Raw genomic sequence first — 25,352 nt, 5'->3', positions numbered from 1 at the left:
CCCCACTAAAAAGCTCATTATAGAAAGGGGTGCAGTGGGCTTAGCGTCAGTGAGGGAGATGGGGACACGCAGTCTTTCACTCTGACCACCTTCCCCTCCCTGGATATTCTGCGGTACTTGGGGGGGGGGGGGTGAAGAAGCCTTTCCGCAGCCGAGGGAGAAGCAGACTTGAAGAAGCAGAACCCGATGCATACAGACTCAGGCACCGGCCAGTCCACGGGCCCTTTGCCCAGGGGCCACCAAGACCTCCCCTTGTCTGGAAGCAAAAGGAGTTCTTCCTGCAACATCCCCGTCACTCCATGCATCCCTGGGCGGGGGGGGGGCGGTCCTCTCCTTGGCCAAGGTGGTGGTGGTCTTGGCAAAGGAGCCTGGGCCTTGCTTCTGCTCCCCGCGTGGGCGTTGCCGCCGCAGCAGGCAAATGTCTCTGCCACAGGATCTCTGCCCCACCGAGAACAAGGCAGCAGACTTAAGATAGGGAGATGGCGAGATCTTGCCCAGGTAACCCCAAAGCCACTTGGGGAGGGGGATGAGAGATCCGTCTGCGCAAGCAGACACCCAGGGGAGCAGGCTCTCATGCCCAAAAGGCAACGCCACCCCTGGGCTTCTTTAGCCAACAAACCTGTTGGGAGGGAAGGAGGGCACTAACAGTTGTGCCAGGACAAGCGGAGAAGGCCAAGCTGCCCCTGGACCAGCCATGAAAAGGACGGGGGAGAGGCTTCCTGGGGGCTGGAGGAGCTAGGAATCGCCCAGGGCCCAATCCCTCCTTCACTCTCCAGGGCTCCAGGCAGGCCAACGCTTTGCCCGCAGTCAAAGAGGTAGCAGCAACTGCTCAAGCCACACCGCCAGCGTCGAGGTGCAGCAAGGGAGGCTCCCCCAACCAGGGAGGGAAACCCCGGGAGACTCCATGACCCTCCGAGGAGCCTGGGCTTCCTTGGGCCGCCCCCCGCCCAGCCACGTTCCAGTGATGGAGGGCACCATGCAGCCCTCCCTGCCCCACAGAGGATGACCAGGCTGGGGTGGAAGGGGAGGGCAGTGGCACCAGCGGTGTGAGCCCACCTTGCCCTCCTCTAAAGGCCGCCCAAGCAGCAGTGGCACCCCCTCTGCACATCCCGAGAGCACCCAGGAACTGCACAGATGCTTTCCAACGCTCAGAAAGGTGTGCCCCCCATCTCCCCCCCCCAAAAAACCCGCACTACTAGTTGAAACCGTTGGTGACCCAGTCTGTCTCCACTGCGCAAAGCCTGGCTTGACAGGCCCAGTATTCACGCCTCCCCCCACAGCGTCCCTGGCCATCCGGCAAAGGGGGGGGTCCAGCTCCCCCCCCCAAGAGAAAACTTGTCTCTGCAGCACATGCTCCGTGTCAGTTTGCCCTCTGAGAGTCCCCCAGGCTCTCCTGTCTCTCTTCCCCCCACCTGGCTTCACCAACGTCCTGGCAGGGTGGGGTGGGGGGAGACGCACTTTCTCCTGCCCAGGGAGCTTTCCAAGCAAACATCCGAAAACAGCCCGCCCCCCCAGTCAGGGCAGGGTGCAGATCCTTGAAAGTCGAGGAAAGCCTCCCCCAAGTCCATCTGCGCTGAAAACTTGACAACAGGTGGGGGAGTGGCAGCAGTGGCTCCTGTGGTCCAAGCGGATTCCTGGTGGCGAAGCAGGGCCCCTCCCTGTGCTGTTGCTGCTGCCTGGTGGGGGAGGCTGTTTGCCCAGCCCCCCGGGTTGGGGCGCTGCAGGGCCAGTGAGATGGGGGGGGCACGCTCCCCCTGCAGAGTGTCCTGGCGTCCTGCAAGCCCCGCCGTCGCTCTGGAGGGGGCACTGTAGGGGGAGTGCCGCTGCCCCCCTATTCCCGGATGCTGGCCGAGTAGGAGAACTGGGGGAAGTGGGTCCGCTGGTCGGCCTCTAGCGAGTCCAAGGTGTCGTCTGTGGGGGGAGAAGGAGGGGAGAGTCAGGTCAAAGGAGGTGGAAAGCTGCTCATTGCCTGGGGCACAAGCAGATTCAAAGCAACAACCCGCTCCCAGCACTGCAAAAGGGGGAATCGAACCCTCAGCCCATTGGACTAGATGAGCCCTGGGGTGCCCAGGATTCTGTCACTCACATCGGTCAGGAGGGGTGATGGTGATGGACTGTGCTGTGAACTCGTCGTCAAAGTACCGGGTGTCGATCTCAGACGTCACCTGCGGCTTGAAGGGCGGGATGAGCTGGGGAGAAAAAAAGGGCCAAGATCGCTTTGTGGTCCTGGCGCCACCCTGACCCCCCCCCCCTCACTCCCCCAGGCAGCTTCAGGGGCAGCTGAGGAGGCTCCCCTCCCCACACAACCTGAGTGGCTGGGGGTCAGTCGAATAAGTACTGTGTCTTCACGTCAGACGCCCCCTGTGCCACCCCCCCTCTCTCCTTACCATTTTCTGAACCACGTCCTGCCAGTTGATGGCGGCAAAGAAGCGGTGCTCCATCACCTCCCGGGCATCGTTGGGGCCGCCCCCCAACCTGTGGGCACAACAAAGGGGTCCTGTAACCACAGTAACGGGGGGGGGTGCGCGAGATTTCCAGCAGGACTCCCTGTACCTGGGTGGCAGCACGAGGGGCAGTGGGGGGACAATTTTCTCTCGCTGCCCCACAGCCTTGGCATTATTCTGCGCCAGAAAGCGCCCACTGGGTGTTTTGGATGGCAACTCCCATCAGCCCCCTGGATAGACGGCCGCAGGATACTTGTGGCCTTTGTCGTCCAAAGAATCTGCTAAGAAGCAGGTTGGCCTGACCTCTTTCCAAGCCTCCTTTCTCCCGGAATATAGCGCCTCCCCCCCCCAAAACACCACCCCAGTCAGACCCTCCTCGCTTGTCACAAAAGAACTATGCAGCCAAAACCACAGGTTATTTCCCTTGATGCACAGTGCCCCACAACCCTGGGAAATGGAATTTGGGGTTCACTGCACTTCTCCATATCCCTTCTGGGAAAGGCTTCCACAATAAAATTTCATGATGATAACAATAGCAATAGCCAAGCCACTCTGGGCGGCTTCCAAAGTATTTGGAAGCCGCCCTGACCATTAGGTCCAGTCGTGACCGACTCTGGGGTTGCGGCACTCATCTCGCTTTATTGGCTGAGAGAGCCGGCGTACAGCTTCCGGGGCATGTGGCCAGCATGTGGCAAACCAGAGTAGCGCACAGAAACGCCGTTTACCTTCGCACAGGAGGGGTACCTATTTATCTACTTGCACTTTGAGGGGCTTTCGAACTGCTAGGTTGGCAGGAGCAGGGACTGAGCAACGGGAGCTCACCCCGTCGCGGGGATTCGAACCGCCAACCTTCTGATCAGCAAACCCTAGGCTCAGTGGTTTAACCCACAGCGCCATCTGCGTCCCTATAAACATAATAAACCACTAAACCTTAAAAAGTTTCCGTGTACAATCCTGCCTTCAGATGTCTTCTAAAAGTCAAACAGTTGCTTATCTCCTTGACATCTGACAGGGTGTTGCACAGGGCGGGTGCCACCACCGAACAAGGCCCCTTAACTTCGCTTCTCGCATTGAGGGAACTGCCAGAAGACCCTCGGAGCTGGACCTCAGTGTCCGGGCTGAACGATGGGGGTGGAGATGCTGAGGTCATTTCGGTAATCCCATCTACGAAACTAACCAACTCTATTTGAGTTATCCCTGTGCTAAATTCTGCTCTGCCACTTTGACTCCATGGCAGCACGATAGCTGCCCCCACCCCAGGCCAGCCGGCCTCTTCCACACACACAGGCAACGAAAAGCCCACCTCTGCTTGGGGTCCTTCTTCAGCAGCCCGGCCAGCAGGGCCTTGGCCTCGGGGCTGAGCGTGCGAGGGAAGCGGATCTCCTCCATGAGGATGAGCTCAAAGAGGCGCTCGTGGTCTTGGTTGTAGAAGGGCAGGCGCCCGCACATCATCTCATACATGACCACGCCCAGCCCCCACCAGTCCACGGCACGCCCGTAGTCATTGTCCTCCAGCACCTGGGGGGGGGGCAGGGAGGGGAGAAAAGCAGGGGCGGCTCAGCCAGGATGTGGAGGGGAGCAGGCCGGGTCAATCGAGGTGGCCCTTCCTTCCTTCTAATTGGTTTTCACATATTACATTACAATACAGATGTAGGAAAGCCAACACCATTTCTTCCCCATCCCCCCATACATTTATATTTCCTCGAACCATCATATTATTCTTTTCTCCCTCCTCCCACTTCGCCCCCACTCGATTTCCTCCACATTTTACAATTTACACTAATCTTTGCATTCTACAATCTCCTCAAATTATCTATATATTCTTATTATCTTTCCTTACTAATTTTTCTTCCATCCAGTGCTTCGCATTTTAATCGAGGCATGTTACTGTATCTTTTTTTGAGCAATATTTTGCCATATATTCATCAAAACATTTCCACTCCTTTTTTCATTTTTTGATTCGACTGATTTCTTATTATAGTCGTGGCCGACTCTGGGGTTGCGGCGCTCATCTTGCTTTACTGGCCGAGGGAGCCGGCGTACAGCTTCCGGGTCATGTGGCCAGCATGACTAAGCCGCTTCTGGCGAACCAGAGCAGCGCACGGAAATGCTGTTTACCTTCCCGCCAGAGCAATACCTACTTATCTACTTGCACTTTGACGTGCTTTTGAACTGCTAGGTTGGCAGGAGCAGAGACCGAGCAACGGGAGCTCACCCTGTTGTGGGGATTCGAACCGCCAACCTTTTGATCGGCAAGTCCTAGGCTCTGTGGTATAACCCACAGCGCCACCTGTGTCCCATTATAGCAGTTAATTTTGCCACAATTAAATTATTCATTTAGTTTACGAATCCATTCCTCCTTTGTGGGTATAGTTTGTGACTTGCATCTAGGTGGCCCTTCCCTGGCAGCCATGAAGGGGGCAGAAACAGCTACCGCAATCAGGAGAGAGGCCAGCCAGTCACCCCCCTAATCATCTCAGCCCTCGGTTTCCCCGGCCGTTTGGGCCGCTGGCCTTGCCCAGGCAAGAGCCCCCCCCCCCCCCGATACCTCAGGGGCCAAGTACTCCGGCGTCCCGCAGAAGGTCTTCATGGTGGCGCCGTCGCTGATGCCCTCCTTGCACAGCCCAAAGTCCGTGATCTTTATGTGCCCGTCCTTGTCCAGCATGAGGTTCTCCAGCTGCAAGAGGCGCAAAGGCGAGTCAGGGGCGAGGCGGGGTGGGAAAGATCCTGCTCAGATGAGTCCCCAAGAGGTGGGCGGCGGGAACGACGTGCTGGGAACAGCCAGAAGCAGCAGCAGCAGCAGACATGCTGGACCTCAAGGGCAGAGGGCCACCAGTAGGAGAAATCATGCATTTCATTCCTTACCCCTATAGGCTGACCGGGGAGCCAACGTCCCCACCTGGGTCTGGAGCTGCTGCAATCGTACGCCAGAAGATTCCTGAACTGCACAGGGTTGGACTGGGTGGCCCCACTCTATGATTCTAAAGCTGATGTGGCCAAGCTCGCAACTGGTCACATCCTATTTGGACTCCTGGCGTGACTCCAGGCTGTGTGGACAGAGCCTTTGTGCTGCCCTGGCTGCCAGCGTGACTCCAGGCCTTCAAAGGGCTGCTCTATCACTGTACACCACTTGAAGGGCCCAGGATGTCTGCAAGGAGGGCATGATCCTGCTTGCCCATTGGTGGAGGCCAGGGGCTACAGTGGCCTTGAGTCTGGGATTGCCTTGCTCAGAAAGCCCACCTGCTGGCTCCTTCCCCGTGGAAAGGTGGAAAGCCCTTCCCTGGAGGTTTTTAAGCAGAGCTTGGGTGGCCATCTGCCTTGAATGCTTTAGTTGAGATTCCTGCATTGAAGGGGGTTGGACTAGAGGACCTTCGGGGTCCCTTCCAACTCTACAGTTCTACAATCCCCACACCAGGAGAAAAGGGTTTTGCTTTCAAGCCTGCTGGTGCTCTTTCCCGAATTCATTCTTCTGGCATTCTAACTATTTCATTGCATTCTGCTTTGAGGGCATTTGAGACTCCATTGGTGGTTAAGAATGCTGGACTCGGATTGGGGAGAGCAGGGTTCAAATTTCTGCCTGGCCATGAAGCTCACTGCGAGTCCCTTGGGTGGGACAAAAAAGCATCAACTGGTAACTTTGAAGGAGGATTTTAGTTTTAAAAGTACCATGTGCCCCCTCCTCCTCCTCCTACAGACCCTTCCCTCCCTACCCAGCTCAATGCTGTGGGCAAAGGCAAAACCTCTTATGGAAAAGGGAGCCCTATACAGCTCCCACCTCTCTCCATAAGAAGGCAGGATCTGCTTCTCACTTGAGCACCTTCTGCTGAGGCCAGACCAGGTGTTCCGCGCGGGATTACCTTGATGTCACGATAGACGACGTCCCGGGAGTGCAGGTACTCCAAGGCGGAAACAATTTCAGCCCCGTAGAAACGAGCACGGTCCTCAGTGAAGACTCGCTCCCTCGAAAGGTGGAAAAACAGCTGGACGGGGAGGGAATTGAGTTTTATTATTTCGGCCACAGACCAGTTCCAGCCCACATACAATACCAAGGAAGTCATAAAGCACGATAGGAATACATTTGAATTTGCAATTAGGTATAACAGGGACAAGACAAATATAGCAACAGTTTAAAAATATATAAATTAAAATTTAGCCACTAACATATAACCGAAAATTATCCTTTAAATCATTATGATAGCATAGCTTGTTGTCGGGGAGGGAAGAGGGACACCTGGAAGGTGAGCAGCAGGAAGAATGAAGGACGGCAGCTGACAACAGCGATTCTCTGGGGACCCCAGGGCCACGGGTGCAACTGTGCTCAGCCACGTACCTCCTGTCAGAGCGCAACTGTGTCCCTCTCCCCACCCCCAAAGCAGACACTGACCTCCCCTCCGTTGGCATACTCCATGACGAAGCAGAGGCGGTCGTTGGTCTGGAAGGCATACTTCAGCGCCTGGAAAAGGGAGTTCACAGAGTCAGCAGCCTGCTATTATTATTATTACAGTGGTGCCTCGCAAGACGAAAAGAATCCGTTCATCGAGTCTCTTCGTCTTGCGGTTTTTTCGTCTTGCGAAGCAAGCCCATTAGCGGCTTAGTGGAATTAGCGGCTTAGCGGATCAGCTGATAAGCGGCTTAGCGGATCAGTTTATAAGCGGCTTAGCGGATCAGCTGTTAAGCGGCTTAGCGGATCAGCTGATAAGCGGCTTAGCGGATCAGCTTATAAGCGGCTTAGCGGATCAGCTGTTAAGCGGCTTAGCGGATCAGCTGATAAGCAGCTTAGCGGCTTGGGGGAAAGGGAGGGGGGAGGAAAAAACCCCGCAGGAACTCGCAAGACATTTCCGTCTTGCGAAGCAAGCCCATAGGAAATTCGTTTTGCGAAGCACCTCCAAAACGGAAAACCCTTTCGTCTAGTGGGTTTTCCGTCTTGCGAGGCATTCGTCTTGCGGGGCACCACTGTATTATTTAACTTTAGGTACAGAAGAAGCAGCAGCAAGTGCCCAGCCCCTCTCACTGAGCCTTCCCAGGCAGCTGCTGCTGACAGGTCTTGCTTGTGTGCTTCCCAAGACAAAGGAAGGGAATATGGGACCATCTGTATAGCAATGTCATTGTGACACTGGCACTATTATTTTCAATCCCTTTCCTAAAGATCCCTAGCATGGAATTTGTCGTTTTCACAGCCACCATGCACTGGGTCGGCCTCTTGAGCTCTGGGGTACAACCCCAAAGTCTGGCTCCTGGCCTGACACTTCCAGTTCACAGCCCCTTCGCCCGTCTATCATACGAGGAACCAAGTCTCTGTTCTTTCTCCCCTCTGGTCCCACAAGCAGCCACCCGCAGAGACAGAGAATCTCGCAGGGCATCAGAGAATGCCTGGCGCCCATTCCGTCCCACACGTTCCCGAATGTGTACGTACTGTGAGAAAGGGATGCCTCGTGTTCTGCAGGACTCTGCTCTCTGTGACAGTGTGGGCCACCTCGTCCTGCAAAAGACAGGGAAGAAAGCATCGTCACCTGAAACGGCCTCATTATGACATGAACAAGTGATAGCCCTAACCAGCTCAGCCCAGTATCCCTGAAGGAGCGTCTCCACCCGCATTGTTCTGCCCGGACACTGAGGTCCAGCTCCGAGGGCCTTCTGGTGGTTCCCTCCCTGCGAGAAGCAAAGCTACAGGGAACCAGGCAGAGGGCCTTCTCGGTGGGGGCACCCGCCCTGTGGAACGCCATCCCATCAGATGTCAAGGAAATAAACAACTATCTGACTTTTAGAAGACATCTGAAGGCAGCCCTGCTTAGGGAAGCTTTTAATGTTTGAAGTATCTGGTATCTGAAGAAGTGTGCATGCACACGAAAGCTCATACCAAGCTCATACCAAGAACTAACTTAGTTGGTCTTTAAGGTGCTACTGGAAGAATTTTTTTTTGTTTTGACTATGGCAGACCAACACGGCTACCTATCTGTAACTATTATTATTATTATTATTTTATTCCCAGCGGGAACCAAAGCGATACACCCACCCAGCACTGCTCCTCTTTGTGGGGCTGCACAGAGACCTCCCTCTTTGGAAGTATGTTGGGGGGATTGGTGTATCTCTAATGATTCCCAGGATGACCACTTATTCATTTCTGCCTCCCTCCCTCTCTCTTCTTCTGCCCCTCGCTCAGTCACCCACAGGCTATTAGGGCTCTGCACAGCCCCAGTGGGAATCCCACCGGCATTTCACACCACATGGACTTCTGATGATGGACTCATGGCCTGCTCTTTGCCCGGATACAAATCCCGCCTCCCCGCAACCCGTGTCTCCGCCCCCCACGTCAAAGTCACCCCGCCCCCTGCCTCCCCCGCTTGGCCCCGTACCTTGGCAATGATGACTTCCTTGCGCAGGATCTTCATGGCGTAGTAGCGCCCCGTGGCTTTTTCCCGCACGAGGATGACCTTCCCAAAAGTGCCCTTCCCAAGGAGCTTCAGGTAGTCAAAGTCATTCATGGTCTTTTAAAAAGGAAAAACACAAGGCTGGGTTGAAAATAGGACCAGCACAGTTTAGAAGGTCTCAACATTTTGAGACTTGCACGAGGACTAATCAAGAGAGTGAGTTTCATTACAACTTGGGTTGACTTCATAGATTTCATGAGTACAGAATTCTTATTGCATGGCTGACATAATCACCCCCACACCCACCTCTTTGGTGAGCTGAGCTCACCTGTGGAAAAACAACAGCATCTCTTCTAGCAATAGTGCCATTGTTATATCAATATTTAGAATTAAAGCTTAATTCCTTTTATTACTCCAGTCCATCTCAAAGCATCCTCTGTTTAAAACAGCGCACTGTATTTCCGTTTTGTTTCATTTTTTTTTACACCTATCGTGATTTGGTATACTACGTAGTTTGATTATTTTGTCCCATTCTTTCATAGTTCCCTATGTTATATTGGCTTGACACCAAATTGGTTATCGCGTGTGCTGCTCCTACATGAATTCCAGTTTTTGTGTTTTACACCATCCGTTTCAGAACGAGGATGCTTCTTGTTCTTTATTGCTTAGAATTTATTTATTTTTTAAATATTATTTATTTTTAAAGGAAAAAACACAGGGCTGCTGTTGGCCATTATCAGCCACCTGGGGGGAACTAGGCACCTTCACCATTTGAAAAGCTTGAACATTGTGAGTCCATGTCCCTGGTTAAACTCAGCGTGGCAAAGACTGGCGAAGCCGGGGGGAAACCGCCTCTTTGTCCTCCTGCTCTGCTGAGCCAGAGCAGAAGGTAGCCCCCTCCCTGCCCCCTCCTTACCGCCTTGGCCCGGGTCTTGGTCACGGCCACCTCCATCTCCTCGGCGCCTGTGCTGTCGCTGGGAGAGCCGCACTTGTAGTCCATCCTGTCCTCTTCCGGCTCCTGGTTCTTCAAGCTGTTGGCCACCATTTGTATGGCACGGATCCACTCCTCCCTGTGGGCAGGACAGGGAAGTCAGGGCACTCGAGACACCCAGGCACGAAGGCCGGCCAGCGGGCGCCAGTCCCTGGCTGGGAGAGTCCCAGTGCCCGGGGATCAGGGACAAAACCCTTCCAGCAGCCAGAGGCTGGGTGCAAGCAAGGGCCCCCACCCCTGGTGGAACCAGGGTGGCCGAGTGGAGCTGCCCCAGGGGCCGAGAGAGCAGGGTGGGGTGGGACCACGCGCCCCACTCCAAAGCCAGACGCACCGCTCGTCGGGGGAGTCGACGTGGAACGTCCTTTCGATGACGGTTGTCCACTGCAAGCAGCGGATGATGAAGGTGTTGGGACGGGGCCGCTCGACTTTCATCAGCTGGCATTCTGGAAGAGGAGGAAGAGGGGGCCGCTGGGCCTTCTCCAAGGACAAGGAAGAGGAGCGGCAGTCTCGCCTACTTGCCCCCCCCTCAAAAACACATGTACAGCCCCCAGCACAGCATCGTGGGAGGAAAGGGAAAGGGTTGGCGTTTTGCTGCGTTCTAACTGCAGTCCGCCTGGAGCTCCAGGGGAACCTTGCAGTCCCTGCCAATATGGAGGGCAGGGTAGGAGGAGGGTGGGGAGGACGTACCTGCCACAGAGAAGTCATTCAAAGGGGGCAGGCTGTGGTCTGACGTCTCCGGCTTCTCCTTGTACCCAATGAAAGACCCATCGCTTTTCAGGAGAAAGTACCTGGGCCTCCACGTTTTGATGTATTCCCCTGGGAAGCAGAAAGGTGAGGCATGAGGGGGCGAGAGGCATGTGCAGAGTGCCTGCCAGGAGGCTGCCTTTGAAAAGGCCCTGCAGCCCAACAGCGCTAACGCCCCTGGCAGCAGATTCTCCTCCAAGGCTGGCAAGGGTCTCTTGCTCTGCCAAGGGAAGCTGAGCAGGCCAAGCCCAGCCCTCGTCCGCTTCCTCAGGGCACCTGGAGCCGGGCTCTGCACCCCTGTCATAAGGACATGAGCAGCCTGCTGGATGAGGCCAAAGGAGCCACATGAACCCCAGCATCCTGTTCTCAAGCCTCCTCTTTCTCCATGGATCTGTCCAATCCAGGTTGGCGGTCATTACCAGCTCCTGCAGGAACGAGTTCCATAGATTACCGTATTTTTCGCACCTTTTCCCTCCTAAAAAGTAATGGAAAATGTGTGTGCGTCTTATGGGGTGAATGCAGGCGGGAGGCTCTGCTCAGCACTCCCTTTAAAGAGCCGCGTAGAGCGTGTGTGCAGCTCTTGGGGGCTTTTCCGCAAGGTGGGAGAAGGGACTGACGGGCTGCCCTCTGTCCCTTCCCACACCTCCCGGAAAAGCCAGCAAGAGCCACTGCCAGGCTCTGCTCAGCGCTCCCTCGTAAGGGCTCCCTTTCGTCTCTCATCCCGCTTTGCTGGGAAGCCAGCAGAACAAGAGGCGCTGCACAGCTATCGCTCTTGCTCTGCTGGCTTCTCAGCGAAGCGGGAGGAGGGACGGAAGGGTTTGAAGCAAGAAAAGCGAGAGCCGCTTACATGCTCTGCGCAGAATATTTTTTTTCTTGCTTTCCCCCTCTAAAAACTAGGTGCAACTTATGGTCAGGTGCGTCTTATGGAGCGAAAAGACACACCTGGAAAAACACCTGCAGGCCGCTTTGGAGGGTTTGGGGAGGATTTCCAGCTCAGGGTTGAGGTGGGCTGCCCCTCCCAGTCCATCTCCAGAGCCAGACCTTTATTTGGCTTCTGGCAAGAGCCGTTCTGAGAGGCGGCTCAGCCTGGCCCTCTCCCAGGGCCAGGCTCTCCCTTTGGCCTGCAGAAGCCAAGGCTGCGAGGGCACCTTCACTCCTCAGCAGGGCCCGGTGGCAGCACAGGGGGGCTTCCCTCAGCAGGGCCAGGCAGCCCCCTCCACCCGCTCCTCTGGCTCCAGGGACCAAAATAGCCTCTGGGCAGACCTGGCTGCTGCTGCCACCAGCTGCTATCTATATTTGTCTACAGGAGCAGGAGGAGGAATTTGCTGGAGCCACAGCCCTACGGGGTGGGAAGCAGCTCTGGGGACAGCTGAGACTGCATGGAGGGAGCAGGGAGAAGGAGGGGACTTGCAGTGGGGGGACAAAGAGGGATTTCAGGAGCAAGAGGCTTGTGCCGAAAGTCATGGCTCTGGCAATAAACACCCCCACTGCTCACCCCAGATTTCACAGTCTGTCTTCCACAAGAACTAGCAAAAGCCAAGGAGTCCAGGGCACCAAGCACAACACCAAGTGTGGAGAGCAGAAGAAAACTGCACAGACCTGGATCCTGGCCAGTGACCAAAATAAATCAATTCATTCATTCGCGCACAGACTGCGGGGAGCGGGGCATCTAGGGACAAGGAGGGAGCTTCTGCTCTTGTGTGCCCCACGGATGCCTCCTCGCCAAGCCCATGCTGGCCACCTCCATGCTGCCCTCCAAACAGCAGAGAATTGCAGCCAGAAAGGGTCAGGCAGGCAATGTCTAACCGTGTGCAAAGGAGTTGGCACTCCTGCACCCCAAGAATGTAAGACAAGCGGGCTGGATGAGGCCAATGGCCCATCTCGTCCACTGTTCTTTTCTTCCAGTGGCCAGCCAGCTGCCCCAATGGGGAGCCGTGAGCAGGACTCTCCCCACTCTAGATTCCCATCCACTGGAGCAAGCGCCCTGCAAAGTGTGGAGGCGGCACACAGCCCCCCAGGCAAGCAGATGCTGCTACAGCCTTGTCCTCCTCCACAAATCTGTCTCCTCCTCTTTTAAAGCCATTCACATTGGTGGGCATCGCTGCCTCCTCTGGGAGGGAGTTCCACAGTTTAACTATTTGCTGTATGGAAAATGACTTCCTTTGGTCTGTCCTGAATCTGCCAAAAATTCAGCTTGACTGGCAATTAATCCAGAATGCAGCAGCTAGACTGGTGACTGGGAGCAGCGGCTGAGACCACATAACACCGGTCCTGAAAGATCTTCATTGGCTCCCAGTACGTTTCCGAGCACAGTTCAAAGTGTTGGTGCTGACCTTTAAAGCCCTAAACGGCCTCGGTCCAGTATACCTGAAGGAGCGTCTCCAACCCCATCATCTAGCCCCGACACTGAGGTCCAGCGCCGAGGGCCTTCTGGCGGTTCCCTCACTGTGAGAAGTGAGGTTACAGGGAACCAGGCAGAGGGCCTTCTCTGTAGTGGCGCCTGCCCTGTGGAACGCCCTCCAGCAGATGTCAAGGAAATAAACAACTATCTGACTTTTAGAAGACATCTGAAGGCAGTCCTATTAGGGAAGTTTTAAATGTCTGATGCTGTATTGTTTTAAATATTCGGTTGGAAGCCGCAAAGAGTGGCTGGGGAAACCCAGCCAGATGGGCAGGGTATAAATAATAAATTATTATAATATTATATTATGAGAGGGAGAGAAAAACTTCTCTGCCCACTTTCTCCACACACAATTCTGCACACCTCTCTCACGTCCCCCAATACTTGCCCTTTCCCCTAAACTAAAAAGCCCCCAGAGCGAGCTGCTCCAGCCCCAGGACTATTCTGCTTCCCCTCTTTTGCACTACAAGGGGCCCCACACTGCGCAGCCTTGCACACTTCCCAGAAGCTTGGGCTCTGATGCTTCTCCAACCCAGAAGCTCAAGCTGCGAGGCAGCCATGGGGAGCGCTCTTCTCTCCATGAGCCGGTCAGGGGGACACCTGCACTTAGACCTAAGAATGCAGAGATAACATAGAGGAGGGGGCAGCAGCAGAAGCAACAGGCCCCTCAGGGACACAGAGGGAGGCTAAGCTCTGTCCAGAAGCAACAGACACCCAACAACTTAGGTGCCTTATGAGACGGGCTCCCTACTGAAGCCTCCAGACATAACAGAGCCTGGTGCAGCAACCTCCAGGGCAGGGCCCCCACTTCCAGGACAGCTAGAACCTCTCAGCCCCTCCTTCTGTCAAATCTCAGGTGTGTGTGTGTGTGTGTACATTGCTCACCTCTCTTGTGCAACCAGCCCTCCTTGACGACCGACACCTCATTCATGTTGACGTGGCCGTGTTGAGCTCACAGGGACTAGATTCTGCCCACTGAGCCGTGGGTGGACTGGTGACCTGCAGGAAAGGAGAGAACAATGGCAGTGTGGGTCCCAGGCTCATCAACCTCTGGGGATGATGAAGAATCCCTCTCCCACAGAGTTATAGGGCCTCCCTCCCACCCACTGCTAGTGTCCCCAGCACCACACTGACAAAAACCTTCTTCCCCAAACAAGGTGGATCCCTCAAGAGTCACAGCGGGTGCCAATCCTGCCTCCCTGTGGAGGCAGAGGGCCTCACCAGCCTCAGAAAGGCCCAGATCCCCTGGCCCAGCCCAGGGCAAGGCGGGTCTCCCCAATGGAGGGGGTCTTGTAGAGGAAACTGAGCTGCTCTGCAAAGCCAGACGCTGTCACTTCCAGGGCCCAGGAAAGCCTATGCAGCTGCTTTCAACATGGGACACAGAGGAAGGGGAAGGCTGGGGTGACTGAGGGACCCCCCCCCAGCCCTGTTAGGGAGGTATTAGAAGCCAAGGGCAATGGGGGTCTCCCCGCCCCCGCCATGATGCTTACACCTGCTGGCAACTTCCCCTTGGCCTTATCTGCCCCCCTGATAACAGGCACCGCCAGCAGCAGATAAGAGTCCCTTGGGAGCTGCCACGACTGCACATGCTCAGACTGGAGAGCAGCCCTGGCCAGCCGGGAAAACAAACAGCTAGAGAAAGATTAATCCCAGACACCTGATGGGATTAAAGAGGGAGAGGGGTTCAAAGACTAGCCCAAAGATGCCGCCAGAGAAGCAGGGAAAGGGCTTTGCCCCCCCCATGCAATTTGGGAGCGGGGCACTGAACAAATGTGCAGGGGGGTGCTAGGACTGTGGAGGGGGGGCTTTCATTACCCTCCTCTTTCCCAAGGGCCAGTTCATTGATGCTTGGGTGACATTCTGAAGGCGGGAGCCCCAAGTGAACAGAGTGGTTTGCTGTATAACAACCCCCCCCAGGTCCACCTGCCACCCACCCACCCCAACTGTCGACATAGGAGGCAAGGAATCCCCTTCCTCCTTGGCGGGTCACAGATAACAGGTGAGGGTTGAACTGCCCCAGCCAACACAGTCCTCCTGGGCCTCTACTGTTTCAGAATCGGGGGGGGGGGGTTGGACAGGTGGAAACACCTGTTTAAAGCCTCACTCGGTGCCACAAAAATCCCCACACTGAGAATCCTGGTACACCGGGAAGAAGGCTAGCTTTGTGCCTCCCCCTCACCCCCAATTCACCAGCCAGCTCAGTGCAGGCAGGGTTTTCAATGGGCAGGGAGCAATCAAGCACCCCCAGAGTCCCGGTTCCAGGGTTGTGCAACAGGACGGACCCCGTTGGCCCCCACCAGACCCACTGGGGATCACCCAAGGTCAGCTCCCTCTCTGTCCTGCCAGGGGCACTTGCCTCCCCACAGCCGTGCAAAGGACACAGTGCTGGACTTTAGCCTGACCCAGCAGGGAGCTTCCTGCTCGCCCGCCAAAGGGGTGAGCCACCTGGAACCACCAGAGACCACCAGCGAGGAGGACCCTGTAGCTCTGGCCTTGCCGGACCTCCTGGAGGGAGGCCGGCCTCATTTCCAGGGTGGGGCTCATGAGACTCGGCAGAAGCAGGCCCACTCTGAGCCCCACGGCCCAAACGCAGCTCAGCTGAGGCCAGGCGAGAGCATGGAGGTTGCCCACTGGGCAAAAGGACGCCAGCCTGGCTTTTGTGTGTTGACACCGAGTGAGAGGTCCCCCTGCCCAGCCAGGAAGGTGCTTGTGCAAAGCTCTGGCGGCCTTCTGTGTTGCTCCAGAGGCCAGAGCTGACAGCAATGGTGGTGGGGTTGCGACAGGCCTTGGGAGTCATTTACGTAAGAGTGAAAATGCCCCCCCTCCCCGCAGGGAGCCAGATCCAGACACGGCAGCTCCACTCCTGGAGGCAGGCACAGAGATTTGGGCAAAAGGGCAGAGCCCTGAAGAGCTCAACGGGGAGAGCCAGACCTCTTGCTGCACCCCCCTCCACCCAGCTGGCTTTGCTCCCCAAGCAGCTAGAGGAGACGGGTGGGGAGCAAATGTGGCCTCCGAAGGGCCACAAAAGGAGCCAGAAAACCACCTTTGCTGGTGCCCAGCGTGGAACTGTGTGGCAAAGGGATTGCCCAGGGAGGAGGAAAAGGGAGAGAAGGAAAAGAGCCCAGAAGACTCTTGAAAATTGCAGAGGCCTGCAAATGGGGATGGGGGGGGGGACCGACATGCAGACCTCCTGTGTCTTTGACTGAGAAGCGCCACTCAAAAGCACCTGAATAAAAGCCCTTTATTTTGCATGGCTACTCCCTGGCCCCACAAAACACCTTTTAACATGAAAAAGGCAATGGCGTTTGTCACACTGGCTAGACACCTTTCTCGGAAAGTGGCCCACAGCTCCTTGCAATCAAAGCAAGATCAATTAAGCCAGAACACAGTTTGGCAGGGAAAAGGTGGGACTTACAGATCCCACGCCAGTAAGCGAGGAAACTAAATGCCTCAGGTGATGATTGCAGGGTCTGGGTCGGTCCTTGAGGGACTTTATAGGTTGCAACCACCACTTCAAATTGAGCCTGGAAACTAACTGGCAGGCGGTGCGGTCAAGCCAGAGTTGGTGTCGTATGTGCAGACTGTCCGGCTGCCAAATTCTGCATCAGCTGCATTTTCCTGAACCTGCTTCAAAGGCAGCCCCACATATAAAGCATTGCAGTAGTGCAGGTTGCTACAGCTTAGGCAACAAAGGTGAGACTGCACCTGTCACAGTCACAGCTGTCGGCACCCAGTGGCCGGGACCTTTCGCTGAGAAGGGAGATGGGCAGCAAGATGCAGAGTCTGGTCTGTAAACCCAAAACCCACCTGGGCAGTGGGTGGCAAAGATACCCCTCCTCTATGCAGAAAGGGCAGCTGGTTAAAGTGAGAAATGCAAGTTTTAAACAATGGAAAGAGTGGTCTGGGCTTGTTGCTGCTGCTTTTAAACACGATCCCCCCTCTGGGAATGGATGGAAGGGGTATAAGCCAAGTGGGTGTTCTGAGCTGCACCTGCTTCTTTCTGCTTCTCACTGAGTAAGAGACCTCGAGTCCAGCTCTCCAGGAACGAGTCCTTGCTGGCCTGAGTCACCCGGCTCCTCCAGCAGAAGGGACAAGGCAGAGAACTCCAGCCTGGAGAACTGGAAGCAGGAGGGACTCTGCAGCCTGGAAGATCTCATGACATGAAGCTCCTGATGTCACCAGGAGGCCATGGCAGGGAGGAGGGCAGTGCAGTGGTCTAGGTCAGGGGCCCAGGGACTGCCAGGCCTACCCCAGGATCCAATGCTGCTTCTGGAATCCCCCCAGCCAGAGGTGTTTTATAAAAAAGCAAAAACAACCTTGTAACTCCTCCTGTTTCCCTGCCCAAGCGAAGGTTGCAAGAAAATGATCAAGGAGTGTTTGGGGGGGAGGTGGTAAACCCCCCCCCCGTCACCTGTAATTTCAGAGCCTTTGTCTATTATCTTTGAGAACGGGTGAGGTCCCTACAGACTGGAGGTGGGCAAATGCTGTCCCCACCTTCAAAAAGTGGGGGAAAGAAAACCCAGGTAACTACCGACCGGTGAGCTTGACATCGATACCAGGGGAGGTCCTAGAACAGATAGTTCATCAGTTGGTCTGTGAGCATTTAGAAAAGGATGCTGTGATCACTAAGACCCAGCATGGGTTTCTCAAAAATAAGTCACATCAGACCAATCTGATTTCCGTTTTTGATGGAATTACAAACTTGGTGGGTCAGGGAAATGCTGTGGACATAGTGTATCTTGATTTCAGTAAGGCTTTTGACAAAGTCCCCTATGATATTTTTGTGAGGAAGCTGGCAAAATGTGGGTTGAACGAGGTAAATGTTAAGTGGATTTGTAGCTGGTTGAATGACTGAAGCCAAAGAGTTCGCATTAATGGTTTCTTGTCAACCTGGGGAAAAGTGACAAGTGGGGTGTCACAGGGTTCTGTCCTGGGCCCGTTGTTGTTTGACATCTTTATAAATGACTTGGATGAAGGAATTGAGGGGATGCTCATCAAATTTGCAGATGACACCAAATTGGGAGGGGTAGCTAATTCTGCAGAAGACAGAATCGGAATTCAAAATGACCTTAACAGATTGGTGAACTGGACACAAGCTAACAAAATGATTCTCAATAAGGAAAAATGTCAGGTTCTGCACTTAAGCAGGAAGAACCAGATGCACAAATAAAGGATGGGGGACATGTACTGGCTTACTGGCAGTACATGTGAAAAGGATCTAGGGGTCTTGGTGGACCACAAGCTGAACATGAGACAACATTGAGATGCAGCAGCAAAAAATGCTAATGCTATTCTTGGCTGCATCTACAGAAGTCTAGTGTCCAACTCAAGGGAAGTAATGGTCCCACTCTCTTCTGCCTTAGTCAGACCACACTTGGAATATTGTGTCCAATTTAGGGTAATACAATTTAAGAAAGATGTTGACAAGCTGGAAGGTGTGCAGAGGAGGGCAACCAAGATGGTCAAGGGTCAGGAAGCCAAGCCTGAAGGAGCTGGGTATGTTTAGCCTGGAAAAGAGAAGACTGAGAGGAGATACGAGAGCCATCTTCAAATACCTTAAGGGTTGTCACATGGAAGATGGAGCAAACTTGCTTTCTCCTGCTCTGGAGGGTAGGACTCGAACCCATGGCTTCAAGTCACAAGAAAGGAGATTCCGACTAAACATTCGGGGGGAAACTTTCTGACACTAAGAGCTGTTCAGCAGTGGAACAGACCCCCACGAGAGGCGGTGAACTCTCCTTCCTTGGAGGCTTTAAAGCAGAAGTTGGATGGCCACCTGTCATGGATGCTTTAGCAGAGATTCCTGCTTTGCAGGGGGTTGGACTAGATGACCCTGGGTGTCCCTTCCAACTCTAAGATTCTATGATTCTCTGGAGAGGCACACACACATGAGCGCACCCCTCAGAGAGGGTGTCTGGTCTCTTTCCTCTCCCCCCCCCATTTTGTACACCTGTTCCCTACCACATAGGCTGTTGGGCTGCTTCCCCATCCCAGGCCACCAAGCCACAGCTGCTGCTGTTGTTGCTGCTGCTGCTGCTGCAGAGAGAGGAAGGGACCTAATCCCAATTCCTCTCCCTGGTTGAACACAGAAGAGCAGCAAGGCTCACCCCACAGGGAGGGAGGGAGGGCAGGCAGTGGGGGGGGGGAGAGAGACTTGTTGACTTGCAGAGCATGTGTGACTCAGATACTGCGAGCACCAGAGTTGTTTACGCACTCCAGGATGTGACCCTGTGGAACAGGAGGGGGGAGGAAGAGGGGGGGGCTGGTCCCCAGGAAGAGGAAAAACACACCGAGTGCGATAGAGAGGGAAGGGAGAGGTACTGATTGGAGTTAAGGGAAGAGGGGACGCAGCTGTCTGAGAGGGACACAGGTGTTGGTTGACTACAACTCCCATCATTCCTGACCACTGGCCATGGTGGCTTAAGCCAATGGGAGATGGAGTCCATATCTGGAAAGCCAACAGATGCCTCCCTCATCCCACCCCCCCCAGCCCTGTTGTAAAACCTTTGTAACTGCTGGGATTAAGGCTGTATAAGGGGTCATGCAATCTACAACAGGTACGTCCAACTCCCAAGAGACTGCGATCTACTCCCAGTATGTATAGAAAAATTGGCTGTGATCTACCTTTTTTTAAGGAAGGTGGTTGACCAAAGTTGTTGAGCTTTTTTGGGGAGATGGATAAGGAACACCCAGGCAATCACTTTCACTTTACTTATTATCGCAATCGACACCAGGGACACACCCGCGATCGGCAGGTAAATCAATCAACCTGTTGGACATGCCTGATCTATAACATGCAGGGTGGCAGCCAATGCTTGTCCTACTCTGAGTAGGCCCTTTGAAATTAATGAACCTCCATTAACCATGTTCATTAATCACAGTGGGTCTACTCTGAGGAGGAATAGCATTTCATGCAGCCCATAGTCCTACATTAAAAAACAAACAATCAATTATAATGGTCAATTCCTTGCTGTCACCATCAAAAAAATATGATTTGAAAGCAGGTAGGTAGTAAATTACTAACGCAGGTTCAATCTCCGTATGGTACAGCTGCATATTCCTACATGTAGGGGGTTGGACGAGATGATCCTCAGGGGTGGGGAAAAGCCAGAGGGTGAGAGAGAAAGGGAGAAGGCAAGTTCTGTGGAGGAACTTCTCCAGAGTGTGGACTGCCTCAGGATCTCTGGCCTTTAGAGCAACCACCAGGAAGGTAGGTGATGGAAGGAAGAGGAAGGGCTCCTTTTGGTTTTGCGCAATGCAAGTAATTTGTTCTTTTCACAAGGATGCAAAGACCATAACAGGGATCCAGAGGGGAGTGCACTAAGAGCCAAGCCAGGGCGGCTTCTCTGGGCGCAAGCAGAGTACCCAGCCTTCAGACAGACACCCCTCTATTCTAAGAAGTTAAACACTGCTTAACCTGCTGAGGGGACATGAAGATGTTTAGGAAAATAAACTGCGCTTTTCACAGTCAACATTAACTTGTGAGCTGCTAAGATTAACAACAAACAGGTGGGGAAGGCATTTGACAAACAGGCCCAGGGAACAGTTAGGAGGAGCCCCAAAACCTGTGAAGGCAACAGTTTGCATCTGAGCTTTTGCATTTGAATGCTTTTCATTCTTTCAAAGCTTTTGTAATTTTGGTGCACTGACCGGCTCAAGGCTTAAAGCAGAGCAGATTTACTACTTTCAGGCCACGAGAACTTTCCTTCTTACCCAAATTTACAAAATGGGTTCAAGTGTCTCCAAAGGAGGTCTGGGGGCAAGAGCTGGAGGAACAAGAGAGTCATGGCCCAATACACCGAACCTCGACACCACCAAGGGGCAAAGCTGTCTCTGGGGGGAGACAGAAACAGCTGACCCCTCCCTCTCCCCACACATGCTGTTCCTCTGCAAAGCCTACACACCAATGACCCATTTCTCGCTTGTGGAATCTTCCTCCTTTTCCTAAATCCTGTGGCTGTGTAATACGCAATTTATTTACTCTCCATCAAACTTATTCAGCTTCTTCACAATACGTATATATATTTTATTACAGAAAGGAAAACCACCGCACATTCCACCAGGACCCTGTCCTCCCACCGTTCGTTTTTCCAGGAAGGCATCTAAAGCGGATGCTCCCCTCTTCAAGATCTCTCTTCCCGAGAGTGGAATTTCAAGTCCGGCCATTGCTACATCCCAGCGCAGACATTCCAAGGGCAGGCCGTGCAGGAGGAAGTGAGCGCACCGTCCGGGAGCAACAAGCCTGCCCGCCAGCCGGCACATTTCCTAAATGTCGAGCAGCGACTCTTGAGTTATTTTTAGTGGCCTGCTGGGGCCTTCACAAGAACACCCTGCTCCTTCGTGCAAACCCCACACAACTGAGAGATCCAGGTGAAGGGATTGAGGCCCAAGGAGCAGAAGGCAGGGGGCTTCTATGCACAGGAGCCAGAACACACGAGGTATACGTCCTGAAACGCCCAGCACTCAGGTGTCACTGCAAGGTGGACTGAAACATGTAGCAGAGGACGAGGGGGGCCTGGTAACCGTGCTGGAAGCCTGCTGCCTGCCCAAGTGCAGAAAATGTGGTCTGAAAGAGCCAAGGCCCCAGCTGTAGATTCATGTGCTCTCGGACCTCCACGAGGCAGGCAAACCCTCTCCCCTCTGCAAAGCCTAGCACCATTCCCGCGTGCTGTGCGCCGCGTGCTCTAGTCTGGAATGTGGTCTTCAGCTAAGGGGACAATACCTCTCCGGGAAGGCTGGCAGGCACCCAAAGCCTGGGACTGGCAGGATTAGCATGCCTCAGTCCCCCCAAAACCACCCCGAGGTCTGCTGCTCTAGTGCCAAAGAGTGCCAGTTTTTGTCAGGACTAACCCTACAAACACACCGCTAAGGGCAGCTTAGTGTCCTGATGCAGGGAAAGGCAACTTTCCCTCTGCATGCGCATTCAAATGCAACCAAAGAAACAGAAGGGAACCCACATGAGTCATAACCGTGTGTGCTGTGGCCCAAGATCAACAACATCCAAAGGCCAACAGACCAAAGAAACCAGACTGAAAAGGGCAGCGAATGTGGGTGATGTGTCAAGAGAAGGGCCCAAAACAAGGCGCAGAGCAGAGCAGCAACCCAGCGGTTAGCACGTCAGCTGACATCCAGCCCCAGCAGCCCCTGTGGATTCCCCCAAACACAGGGGGTGGTTTGCAAAGCAAGGCCCCTTCAAAACAAAACCCCCAAGCTCCTCGCACCTTGGTGCTAGATTGCAGCTCTGAGGTGCAGCCTTGCCACAAGGGCAACCCAAATGCAGCTTCTGGCAAGGAGGACCAGCTCTTGGCATCTCCTGGCATCATACAGGTGTGCTTAAGAGAGCATTGGGTGGGATTGCCACCAGTACGTAAACACATGTACATACCCTTCCTCATCCCCTTTCTCCTCCACCAATTGCTTGGCTGGGCTGCATCTCCCAAACAGCTCAAGGTCCCCTGCGTGGCTCTCTCCCTCCCTGTTCTATCCCCACAACCACCCTGCGAGGTAGGTTAGGCTAACAGACTGTCCCAAGGTCACGCCCAGTGAGTTTTATAGCCAAATGGGGGCTTGAACCCTGGACACACAGTTCCTAGCCCAGCTCTAACCCCTAGGCAATACTGACTGGAGCTGATACCTTGCTGGGTGTGACCAGCAGCATCTGCCTAGCCTATGGCTCCCTTTTTATCATCAGCTGGCCATGAGGGAGCATCTGAAGGAAGAAATGGGATACCTTCTCCACATATGCATAAGCAACTTGGAAGAATAGTAGGAAGTCAGTAGCACCGCCCATAAGGAGCAAGCAAAGGTGTCAAGATACCCAGAACTCCCCCCTTCAAAAAAAAAACCAACAGTTTGGTGCATGGAGTTGAGACGAAACAGGCCCTAGGTTGCCATTCAGGTGGCAGCAGCTCCTGGCAGCACCATTAGGAAGGCAATTCCACAGAGGCCTAGAGTTGAGGGGACCTCCAAGGGTCATCCAGCCCAACCCCCCTGCAGTGCAATTTGTGTCTTGAGCGGATCACCTGAAGCAGGGCAGCGCCAGAACTGCTGCAATACCATCCCATAAGCAGCTGTGTGAGCCGGGGTGGGGGGGGGTGAGGGGTGGCAGCGAAGGGACCTCCTCAGCTGGCATCTGGAGACCCAGCCCAGAGGCAGCGAGGCAGTGGAACAGACTGGAAGGGGCACCCAATTGAGCATGGTGGGCGGAGTGGGAAGCCTCCCTTGGGTATTCTTTAGCTGTCACTCCTGTACTGCAGGGGGGTTGGGCTAGACTACCCCTGGGCAACCCCTCCCAGCTCTACCCTTCTCGCAGGGGCCATCTGCATGGGATGCTTCGGTTGTGATGGCCGCCTAGCATAGGGGTACGACTAGATGACCCCTGGGTACCCCCCCCAGCTCTACTCTTCCGATTCTAGGCGTAGTGGCCGCCTGCCGGGGATGCTTCGGTCGTGACGAACGCACGGCTGCCGAGGAGCGCGGTTGAGCTAGATGACCCCTGGGGGTCCCGCCCCACCCTGCGGTTCCGCGTGCAAGCCTGCCTCCCAGGGCGGGCAGCGAGGCCGCGCGTTGGGGGAGGGGCGCCCTGCTTCCCCCTCCTCCCCCCAGGCAGGCCCCCCCGCCCCGCTCGGCCTTCCGCGCAGGCCCCGCCCGCGGCCGCCTCCGCTCCCCCCGCGCCCATGGTTCGCTCCCACGTCCCCCCCCCGCCCGATAGTTCTGCCCCGCGCTCCCCCCCCTCCCTCGCCTCCCACAGTGCCCCGCGTTCGCGCCTGCGTCTCTCCGGGCGATACCACTGAGGGCAGGGGGGGGCGCGGCCTACCTGGCTCCTCCGCCGCCGCCGCTACCGGCGCCCCCTCAGGGCCGCCATCCTCATCCTCGCCGCCGCGTCAGGCCCGACGGCGCCCGCGCTCCCGGAAACCCCGCCCCCCGCCGGGCCCACGCATGCAGGAAGGAGGGGGAGGGGCGGAGGCGGCCGGGGCGGTGCGCGCAAGCGCGGAGCGAGGCGGAGCCCGGCGAGACGAGGCTGCAGGGCCGCGAGACCGAGGACGAGCAGCAGCGCCGCCGTTGCCGCCTTCGGCCGTGTGCGCATGCGCGCCCCGGGCGGCACCCGAGCCGCGGCGAAGCCCTCAAGGCGCCTGCGCGGCAGGAGGAGGCCCGGCGCGCATGCGCGGCTGCCCGGGCCGGGGCGAGAGGCGGCTTCTCCACGTCCGCAGCTGGCGCGGCCAATAGGAAGGCGGAGGGGGAGGAGCCACTGCCACCACCTCGCCGCAGGATCGAGCAGGAGCATGCGCAGAGTGTAGGATGGAAGCAGGGCAGGGGAAAGCTTCCGAGCGTAGCAGGTCTCTTCGGCGGGAAGGTCGTTAAGCCGTAAGGAGGAATAAATGGCCAGCGCTCGCAGTAGTGATAATGACAACGCCTTTCTCATTCCTCTTGCTGTTAATGTATTTGCGTTGGGTTTATTGTCTGTAAGTTGTTTTGGGCTGCCCTGGACAGGGTAAAGTAACTCGCAAATTTAATAAATAGTAAATAAAATGTGGATGTAAATAAGGATGTAGATGTAAATAAGGACGACAAATGTCAAAAGCCACGTAGTGGAGGAATTACGATTGGGGGGGGCAGACACACAAAATATACATGCATTGGCTAGATAATTTAGAAGGAGGGATGTGCACGTTTCCGTTGGAATCTATAGGTAAAGGGACCCCTGACCATTAGGTCCAGTCACTGACGACTCTGGGGTTGCGGTGCTCATCTCGCTTTATTGGCCGAGGGAGCTGGCGTTTGTCCGCAGACAGCTTCCGGGTCATGTGGCCAGCATGACTAAGCCGCTTCTGGCGAACCAGAGCAGCGCACAGAAACGCCCTTTACCTTCCCGCCAGACCTATTTATCTACCTGCACTTTGATGTGATTTCGAACTGCTAGGTTGGCAGGAGCAGGGACCGAGCAACAGGAGCTCACCCCGTCGCGGGGATTCGAGCCGCTGACCTTCTGATCGGCAAGTCCTAGGCTCTGTGATTTAGACCACAGCGCCACCCGCATCCAGTTGGAATCTATACTTGTATATTTATTCTATTTATTACATTTATATACCACCTTTTCTGCCAGGAGCTCCAGGTGACTCATGTTCAGCTGCCCCTTTTATCCTCACAACAACCTTGTGAGGTAGGTTAGGCTGAGAGAGACGGTGACTGGCCCCCAAGGCCACCCATGGAGCTTCATGGCCAGCGAGTGGGGATTCGAACCCTAGTCTCGCCCAACACTGACCATTATGCCACGCAAGCTACGGACCTCTAGGATTTAGGGCTGGTGGTTTGAGGGCCTGGAGTATAACTCGGAATTTAGAACTCGGAATTTAGCTTCAGAGGGACTCAAGGAAAATCTAGAACAATCACCTGCCCCCCCCACC

The 25,352-nt window shown here is 55.0% G+C and overlaps 1 protein-coding gene across 1 annotated transcript; it reads right to left on the bottom strand.

Moving 5' to 3' along the window:
• Positions 1-329: 329 nt before the first annotated feature.
• On the bottom strand, positions 330-23,918 carry AKT2 (AKT serine/threonine kinase 2). Its single transcript, XM_081922219.1, has 14 exons — positions 23,765-23,918; positions 13,834-13,947; positions 10,491-10,619; positions 10,135-10,246; positions 9,729-9,882; positions 8,798-8,929; positions 7,858-7,923; positions 6,829-6,897; positions 6,302-6,424; positions 4,993-5,121; positions 3,748-3,962; positions 2,388-2,475; positions 2,087-2,189; positions 330-1,911 (listed from the first exon to the last, which is right to left on the bottom strand). Exons 2-14 carry the CDS (start codon positions 13,877-13,879, stop codon positions 1,832-1,834), a joined length of 1,446 nt encoding a protein of 481 aa, XP_081778345.1. The 5' UTR covers positions 13,880-13,947; positions 23,765-23,918; the 3' UTR covers positions 330-1,831.
• Positions 23,919-25,352: the final 1,434 nt, after the last annotated feature.

This window comes from Podarcis melisellensis, assembly GCF_964234715.1.
Source record: "Podarcis melisellensis genome assembly, chromosome: 8".
In the NCBI taxonomy this organism is placed as follows: Eukaryota; Metazoa; Chordata; class Lepidosauria; order Squamata; family Lacertidae; genus Podarcis; species Podarcis melisellensis.
Note: the sequence above shows the minus strand (reverse complement) of the source record. Positions and strands in the feature narration are given on the sequence as shown.

Bases quoted from the DNA above. Each gene is read 5' to 3' on its own strand.
- AKT2 (XM_081922219.1), bottom strand. From the start codon at position 13,879: ATGAATGAGGTGTCGGTCGTCAAGGAGGGCTGGTTGCACAAGAGAG. The intron at 7,924-8,797 runs GTACGGGGCCAA...TGTCTTTTGCAG, and splicing joins AGGAAGTCATCATTGCCAAG to GACGAGGTGGCCCACACTGT. The intron at 6,898-7,857 runs GTACGTACACAT...TCCCTTTTCCAG, and splicing joins CGAGGCATCCCTTTCTCACA to GCGCTGAAGTATGCCTTCCA.